Source organism: Nannospalax galili, unplaced genomic scaffold (assembly GCF_000622305.1).
Source record: "Nannospalax galili isolate Female #2095 unplaced genomic scaffold, S.galili_v1.0 scaffold2038, whole genome shotgun sequence".
Taxonomy (NCBI): domain Eukaryota; kingdom Metazoa; phylum Chordata; class Mammalia; order Rodentia; family Spalacidae; genus Nannospalax; species Nannospalax galili.
Window position 1 is genome coordinate 5118 of NW_008341436.1, and position 9357 is coordinate 14474.

The 9357-nt window shown below is 49.9% G+C and overlaps 1 protein-coding gene across 1 annotated transcript in view; it reads right to left on the bottom strand.

Moving 5' to 3' along the window:
* Positions 1-7556: 7556 nt before the first annotated feature.
* The window catches only part of Rbpms (RNA binding protein, mRNA processing factor), a 180729-nt gene continuing 178928 nt past the window's right edge, over positions 7557-9357 (bottom strand). The window contains exon 7 of the mRNA XM_029565285.1: positions 7557-7600. Coding sequence (XP_029421145.1) covers positions 7583-7600 — 18 coding nt within the window. The 3' untranslated portion in view covers positions 7557-7582. The remainder of the gene's footprint in view (positions 7601-9357) is intronic.

Below are 9357 nucleotides of genomic sequence, written 5' to 3' on the forward strand. Positions count from 1 at the left end.
AAAAAAAAAAGACCAAGGATGAATTTTGAGCTTCTGATATGTCAGAAATCTACCTCAAGGAATCCCTTGGGCCATCTTGTGTCCCATGTGTCCTTTGGGAACCATGTCGGATGTTAGTACCAGAAACCAGAGACCAGACAGCAAGAGGCTCCTGAATCGTTGAGGGCCAAGCTGTGTTCCCAGGAGACACCAGAGGCTCCAAAGTTCCTTGAGGGCGGGCCAGCATCTTTTCTACCACTCACAGCTGTAAGATCAGAAACTCATCCCTGAAGGGCCCAAACCCCATACTTTGGAACTTGAGTGTATGTAGGACAAAAGGAAAGAGGAAAAATAAAGAGGGGACGGTGTGGAAAGAGGGAGAGAAGGAGGAGTGTGAAGGCTGGAGAACAGGGAGTAGAGGGCAGGGGGCTAAAGATAGCAGAGGGCAGAGGAACCAATACCTACCCATGCTCATGGCTTGCGCGTCTGAGTCCATTTGCTCACTAAGCAGAGAGCAGAGGCTGAGCTGCCTTCCTGAGCCAGCTGGGGAAGGCTGGTCCAGAGGCCAGGGCCCTGGGGCAGGGGAGGCTGGGAACCTAAACACAGTATAGGAGATGGTCTGTGTGCACCAAGTCAGTGTGGAGCAGAGGTGGCAGCTGTGTGGCCTGGGTGTGGGGTGGGGATGTTGAGCCCTAAGGCCAAGACTGGATGGTGTTCACCTAGGGGACAGGAGGGGGTTGACAGGGAGGACAGTGAGCCATGGGGTGGATGGCGTGGGTCTGGGACTGGTGAAGGTGACTGCGAAAAGAAGTCCCTTGCTGCCTGCTGCCCCAGCCTCCCTGACTCCCTCTTGTTCCTGGCCACACACATGCATATCCCTCAATCACACATCCTGTCATTGGGCCACACCAGGGTAACTGGAGAGCAAATTCTGAGTGGTGGGGCCCACCCAAGTGAAGGAGGCCAGCTGATTGCTGGGGTGCACTGATGGTGGGTGGGGTAACTGTGGACTCCGAAGCCTGTGACCCTGGTTCATCCCTGGGACTCCACCACGCTTTCCAGGGGGTGGCTCCTGCTGCCGTCCACACACCTGAGGTACCCACCTTCCGGCAGGGGGCAGTGCCTGCCAGGCCAAGCCTGAGCTTTTTCGTGTTCTTGCAGAGGGGGAAGGTTCAGGGGGCACAGCCCTGTGTGGGCAGCTGACCCAACTGAACAAGCTGTTTTGTGCTAATCACTGCTGTTTGGAGTGTTGTGGGAAGAGGTCACCTTTACTCCCATTTGGGCTGCTTGCTGTGCTGTGACTTTAGGCTCCAGGTCACTCTTGTCAATTCCTTGGAGGTGGCTTCAGACTCCTCATTAATACCGGGGAGCCACACTTTCCCCAGACTTCCTCAGCTCTGCAGGGACTTAGGTCTACACATTGTAAACATGTACTAAGAGCTTGCCTCCACAGAAGGTCACCATGTCCTCACCATTTCTTTACCCTGTCTGCAGAGAAGCATCTCTCTCTCTCTCTCTCTCTTTCTCTCTCTCCAACCTCACAAGCTTGTATTCAATTCCAGGGGTTTGCGGTCCTCAAAAGGACCTCTAACATAAGATATTTAACAGTGACCTGAGTTAGTTTGTGCCAGAGCCAGTGCTGGTGTCAGAAACTGGAAAATCTGGAGAGCTTGGGAAATGTTCCCACTAAAGCAGTTGTTAGGGTTGCAAATTCAGTACCCTGAGGTGACACTGTGGATTCCACTGTCACACTTCTTCAGGAAGGCCCTTTTAAAACACATCCCTGAGAAAGGCTATCAATCTAACATCCCAATGTGGCAATACATTGGACGGCAGTAGCAAGTCCCTGGGAAGGAAAAAGTTGGGAGAAACATAAAATAGCAAGCTCTCAGAGAAAGCCATTAACACCCACCAGACAATTTCCCAGGCCAGACTTTAATATAGGCCACACAGAACTTAGGTTCCCAGTGATGATACCACTGGCAGAACACCGTGACGCTCTCCAGGACCCCAGCCAGTACTCCATTGCTGGCCTCCTGCTGCTAAGCAGCACAGAACGGAACAGGAAGAGCTGTCATCTGCTTTGACTATCCCCTCTCTAGTGACTGAGTTCTATTATCACACTTCTCTGTAGAGTTAAATAGGAGAAAAGCTTACCAGGCCTTAATGATCACTAGTACTGTCAGTAAACATCCTCTGGTGACTTTCTTCTCAGCTGACCACAGGGACAAGTCCAGACCTGTGGTCCTTAAGCCTCCAGGGTCACCTGGACCTTGTTAGAAATGCTGACACTCTAGGGAATAGGGTCCAAAGACTTGTTTAAAAAAAAATATTTATGGGGGCTAGAGAGATGGCTCAGCGGTTAAGAGCACTGACTGTTCTTCCAGAGGAATGTGTTTGATTCCCAGCACCCACATGACAGCTAACAACCGTCTGTAACTCCAGCTCTAGGGGATCCAACACCCTCTTCTGACCTCCGAGGACACTGCATGACATGGGTGCACCTACCTACAAGCACATTAAATTAAAAAAAAAAATTATGTATGGCGGGGCACAGTGGTGCATGCCTTTAATCCCAGCATTTAGGAGGCAGAGGCAGCAGGATCTCTGAGATTGAAGCCAGCCTGGTCTACATAGTGAGTTCCAGGCTAGCTGTGACTACAGGGAAACCCTGTCTCAAAAAGACAACAAAAAATATTTTTTGTATATAGACTGATCTGTGATTACATGTGTACGAGGTTAGAGGACAACCTGGCAGAGCCAGTCCTCTCTTTCATGTGGGTCCCAGGATCAAACTCAGGTTGTCAGGCCTGGCAAGAAGCCCTCCACCTCCTATGTTTCAAACAGGCCTCTGAGTCACTGACATACATACACTCAGGTATGGGACACTCTTCTTCATGGAGATGGCCAGAACGAACTAATCTAGAAATACTCTACACACAGTAAGTTTGGGAGAAATGCTTTCTGCGTCCCTCAGCACAGTCGCAGTGTAAAGTAGCACATGTTTTGGGAGATCCAAAACAAAGAAACCTGCTTGGCCTGCCCCAGGCCTGGGCTTCCCGAGTCATCTGACCGCAGAATCTTTAGGTTCAGTGCCAGCTATTAATATCTGAGAAATGCCAGTATGGAAGACCCTGCCTGGGGGGTGGGGTGGGGGGGGATTGATCTTGGTGGCTGTAGTGGGTCCTGTGTAGCACCAAATTTCTACCTCTTAATGAAGCTAATGTAAATACCCACCAGACAATTTCCCAGGCCAGACTTTAATATACGCCACACAGAACTTCGGTTCCCAGTGATGATACCACTGGCAGAACACCGTGACGCTCTCCAGGACCCCAGCCAGTACTCCATTGCTGGCCTCCTGCTGCTAAGCAGCACAGAACGGAACAGGAAGAGCTGTCATCTGCTTTGACTATCCCCTCTCTAGTGACTGAGTTCTATTATCACACTTCTCTGTAGAGTTAAATAGGAGAAAAGCTTACCAGGCCTTAATGATCACTAGTACTGTCAGTAAACATCCTCTGGTGACTTTCTTCTCAGCTGACCACAGGGACAACTCCAGACCTGTGGTCCTTAAGCCTCCAGGGTCACCTGGACCTCATTAGAAATGCTGACACTCTAGGGGATAGGGTCCAAAGACTTGTTTTAAAAAAGTATTTATGGGGGCTGGAGAGATGGCTCAGCGGTTAAGAGCACTGACTGTTCTTCCAGAGGAATGTGTTTGATTCCCAGCACCCACATGACAGCTAACAACTGTCTGTAACTCCAGCTCTAGGGGATCCAACACCCTCTTCTGACCTCCGAGGACACTGCATGACATGGGTGCACCTACCTACAAGCACATTAAATTAAAAAAAAAAATTATGTATGGCGGGGCACAGTGGTGCACGCCTTTAATCCCAGCACTTAGGAGGCAGAGGCAGCAGGATCTCTGAGATTGAAGCCAGCCTGGAGCATGTGGATAACTGCTCTATGCCAAGCATTTTCCCCCTCTTTGTCTTTAACCTCCGGAGACAGATATTCATCCTTCCCATAGCATTTAGGAGGCAGAGGCAGCAGGATCTCTGAGATTGAAGCCAGCCTGGTCTACATAGTGAGTTCCAGGCTAGCTGTGACTACAGGGAAACCCTGTCTCAAAAAGACAACAAAAAATATTTTTTGTATATAGACTGATCTGTGATTACATGTGTACGAGGTTAGAGGACAACCTGGCAGAGCCAGTCCTCTCTTTCATGTGGGTCCCAGGATCAAACTCAGGTTGTCAGGCCTGGCAAGAAGCCCTCCACCTCCTATGTTTCAAACAGGCCTCTGAGTCACTGACATACATACACTCAGGTATGGGACACTCTTCTTCATGGAGATGGCCAGAACGAACTAATCTAGAAATACTCTACACACAGTAAGTTTGGGAGAAATGCTTTCTGCGTCCCTCAGCACAGTCGCAGTGTAAAGTAGCACATGTTTTGGGAGATCCAAAACAAAGAAACCTGCTTGGCCTGCCCCAGGCCTGGGCTTCCCGAGTCATCTGACCGCAGAATCTTTAGGTTCAGTGCCAGCTATTAATATCTGAGAAATGCCAGTATGGAAGACCCTGCCTGGGGGGTGGGGTGGGGGGGGATTGATCTTGGTGGCTGTAGTGGGTCCTGTGTAGCACCAAATTTCTACCTCTTAATGAAGCTAATGTGCACTGGATGATGACCAAACTAGTGGTGTCCCAGAAGTCTAGTCTCTATGGTCCTCTTTGTAAAGTACTTTGTAAAGTACTTGGGGGGCTGGCGGGATGGCTCAGTGGGTAAAGGAGCTTAGTGCCAAACGTGACAGCCTGAGTTCTATTCCCAGGAGCCACATGGTGGGGGGAGACCTCTCCATGCCTGCCATGGTGAATGCATATGCATATACATGTGTATGTACATATACATACAAAGTAAATGAATGAATGGAATAGCAGAAAACATTTCCTGGGTTTGACTCCAACTAACAGCTCAGTTTCCAAGGCTGGGATATTCTTTGGCAGATTATCACCACAGTTCCTGCAGCTGAGCTTTGAGTCAACTGCCCACTGCCCCATGCCTGCAGACACCACGCTCCTCCTGGGCAGCAGTGCCACACAAAGGGCGACAAGCCCTTCAGCAGGCTGTCAGGAGGTGATAGGTGGAGGGGAGGCTACAGGCTGAATGTGCACAGTGCTCTAGGAAATGCCGAAGTTGCCAGACTGAGGTGAAGCCTTGCTATACAGAGCTCATCCTCTGCACAGCACCGGCTACAAGGTCCTTTTAAACAGTAGCCCTCCTTGTTGCTAATAAAGTGCTTCCCCAAACTGGGAGAAGCCTCTGAAGGCATGCCTGTGCTGCATGAAATAGGCCACTGGGGGGGTCGCTTGTAAGAAAACTCATACCCTAGTTCTCCACATGGTGTCGGCCCATCCACACTTGTAGAAGCACTACACCCTCCACTCTTCACCTATGGCAATTCCTAAGTGGCCACTACCTCTGCAAATGCTAGGATCTGTGTGACTTTATCCATAGGCCAAGCCTTACCCACTTTACCCACCCCAGCTGGAAAAGTGCTAAGAACATCCTGGCTGTTGCCTGAGTACTGCCTCAACACATGAAACCCCAGGACTTGAGAGGCTGCAGCAGGTCTAAGGCCATCCTTGGCTATGTGGCAAGAACTCACTCACAGAAATCCACCTGCCTCTGCCTCCTGAGTGCGGGACTTAAAGGCTTGGCAAGACTGCCTTAAAACGTCAAAGCCCTGGCTGGAGAAGGCTGGTTCCAACAGCCCTGTGCTCTTGAGGCATCCTCCAAGGCAGGATGACAAGGTGCTGGACACTCACTGAGGTTTGAACCTAGGCAAGGTCTAAACCTCAACAGCAAGGTCGCTTAGGGCGATGTATATATTATATCCTACAAAGGCCAGTCAAGCCTGGACTAAACACAAGCTTTCCTAACTTTCTCTCGACGGCCTTTAGACTTTTCTCTTGATCTAAGCCCAAGCCAGGCTCCTGTTTCCAGACAGGCATGTGAAATGTGCTCAGACATCTCCAAGTTCACTCAGACGCCACTTTGGTTGAGGGCGCCCAAGCGTGTAACACCCTGTGTCAGACTAAGTCCACAGTGGTTGCTTGCCATCCATATTTAATTTTGTCAGCCTGTTAATTTTTAACTATGTTTGCAATCCAGGGCCATTAGAGGTCCCTGGGAGCAGAGCTCAGTGAAGTGGGCAGAGCTCATGGCAGAATGCATGAAGTTTGAAGTTGGGGTGTCCCACTTTCCCATCCTGTCACTGGGTTCTGGCCTTACCTACTGGCAGCACAAATTCTGAATAAAACATGATCCCATTTGGAATCAATTCCTGCCTCCCCCCGCCACCCGTCACAACTGGTTTTCTTCAAAGAGAAAAGTTCACTTTCTCCTTTTATGAAGAATGTGTTGCACAACTCCAAAATTTCTTTTCAGCTTTGGGTAAGTTACAGTTCTGACTCCCCGGCGCCCTTGTTTAGGAAAGAGATGGGAAGCCCTGGTGGACGGCCAGTCTGCCCTCCTCAGGAGCCTCTCAGTCCACACCACACAAGCCTGGGGCAGTCTTCCTCTGCACCTGTAGCTGCTTTCTTGCCCAGGAACTATGTCCAGCACACAGCTTCTCTCGGCAGGCCCTACCCTAGAGTCCGGGGATTCTCTGTGCTCCTCACTGGAGTTCCAAAAACAGGGAGCATGTGGATAACTGCTCTATGCCAAGCGTTTTCCCCCTCTTTGTCTTTAACCTCCGGAGACAGATATTCATCCTTCCCATTTATACAGAAGGAAATGGAGGCACAGTAGGATGAAAAAAAAAAAAAACCTACCTAAAACCTCAAAATGTAGAACATGTGAGTCATTAAAAATCCTGTTGATGGGGCTACTGGTGAGATGGCTCAGCAGATAAAAGTGCTTGCCTTGCAAGCCCGATGACCCAAGTTCAATCCCCACAACCTACATAAAGGTGGAAGGAGTACTGACTCCACAAAGTTGTCCTCTGACCGCCACGTATGTGCCACAGCACAGTGCATCCAACACACACTTCATGCATTCAAACTGTTAATTAACAACAATAAAAAATAACAAATGCTGTTTGTGATTTTCAAGTGGTGGCACATGCCTGTAATTTCAGCACTCAGGAGGTGAGGCTGTGGCAGAAGGATCACAAGTTTGAGGCCAGCATAGACCACACAGCGAGACCCTGTCTCAAAACCAAAAAATTACTATTGATTTTTCTTTTGGGAGATAGGGTTTCACATAGCCCAGGCTGGCCAGAGATGATTCTGAACTTGTGATTCTCCTGCCTCTACTTCCTGAATGCTAGAATTATAGGCATGAGCCACCGCGCCCAGTTTATATGGTGCTGGAGACTGGACCTAGGCCCTCTTGTATGCGCAGCAAGCACTTAACCAACTGAGCTACATCCCCAGCTATACTGTTTGGTTTTAGAAAGAATCCTAATTAGGTGCCACAACCTCTGTACCTCTCCACTCTCACACCAGTTCTATTTGGTAAGAATCCTGAAGAGGAGAACTCACCAAGAGAATTTCTGGGTGTGGCTCACTGAGACTCAGGTCTGGACACTGTCACAGGCGGGGGAAAACCTGCAAATGAGCGACAGTTCAGTTTTGCACAGGGGGAAAAAATGGGACATGTTTAAGGACCCTGAGACAGGGTATCAGCTGTACTGCTGTGCCACGGTACTGCTATGCTGTTCGCTGGCGGCCTCTGTGAACTCTTCTGATCCCAGCAATGAAGGTGGCAATTTCTAGGGTAGTCTTGTTGGGCTCAGTGACCCTAAGACACTGACAGGGTCAAGAGGAGAGAGGACTTGCTTAGGCAGGAGTGGGGTTCTTGGGCTCAGGTCATAGCTCTAAAGAGTAACCTTCCAAGGTATAAGGTGACTCTACTTCTTGGAGACAAGGCTGGGCAGGGGCAGGGACTATGGGGAGATGGCCCCAGAGCCTGAGAGGAATGGGCTGGGAGCCTGTGGGTCCCTCTCTTCTCTAGTTTATCTGATAGGTAAGGCAGCAGCTGTGAAGTTCAGGGACAGGGGCTACGGGTGATTTCAGCTGGTTTCCGGTCCGGATGTTTCCTGCTGGGAGGGGCTTTCTTTGAGAAGAGAAGCAGTCTAAGCAGTGGCCCCAGCTGTGAGGACCAAGCTGCTGGCTGCAGGGCTGAGTGATGCTGTCTGATGCTACCTGTCATCACTAACCCTAACCCTAACCCTCATTTCTCTGTTTCTCATTCTTTCCAGCCACTGACTTTGGTGCATCAGGGCTCTGTAGCTGGTTTTTGTCATCAAATCCTGTTAGATGTCTCAACAGTTTTAACTACCACTACTTTGTGGGCAGCTTGGGCCGAGCCCTAGGTTTCCTTCTTGCTGAAAATTCTAATGTTCCTGAAAAGGGCTCTGGGAATGGCTACCTTGGGGGAAGAGGGGGCAGACGGGGCAAGGGATTCTGGGGAAATGTCTGCCTAGCATGCTCCATGTCAGTACTACAAACATCGAACCAGGTGAATATTAAAAAGCAACAGAACAAAAACCCAAAGAAATAAACAGTAAGCTCCTACTGTGTACCACCAAACGGAGAAGTCTTAATTCAGCTTCTAGAAGCCGCAGAGGTTAAAAATTGAGGCTACACAGCTGTCAAATGGCAAGGCCAAGTCAGAGCAGGCAGTGCTCCTGTCTGTACTTCCCACCCTGCCTTTCAGGGACCAGCAGGGAAAAGCATAGGACTGTGATCCTAACACCCAGGGAGGCACCACCCAAACTTGCAGGAGGCCAGAACACAATTATCACTACCTGTCCCCGAATCAGCAGACCACCAAGCTCTGCTTCTAGAAAGCCTGGCACTGCTGGGTGTAGAGCAGTTGGGTTGGTTTCTGTAGTCTAGACTCACGGGGTTAGGGGATGTATCGGGGAGGAAGTCTCAAGCTCCCCCATTCTGCAAGGCTTGGGCTCCTATGAGCCTCAAGCAGTAGTTCTGGAGGGATACACCACAGACAGCAGTCTCAAGGACAAGGAGGCCAGGGCTAGAAGCTAGTATGATCTGTGGTTTAGAGAAGCAAACACCCCAGATCTCCAGAGACCATTGTGACTTCTAGGACAGGGTTGTCACTGTGGCATTCAAATTCCTCCCTAAGGGTCAGAAGGCTTGGTTCACTGCTCTATGACAGGACTGCCCACCAGTACAGAAATTGCTGCTGCTTGCTGAGCTGATGGTGGAGGTAAAAAATGTGAATCTGTGTTTCATGAGGCCCACTAGGTGCCAGAGCAGGATGACAGCTGCCAGGTACCAGGCAACCTCGTAGGGAATCTGTATATAGGAGCCCATCGCTCTGGTGCTTGGTGTACTTA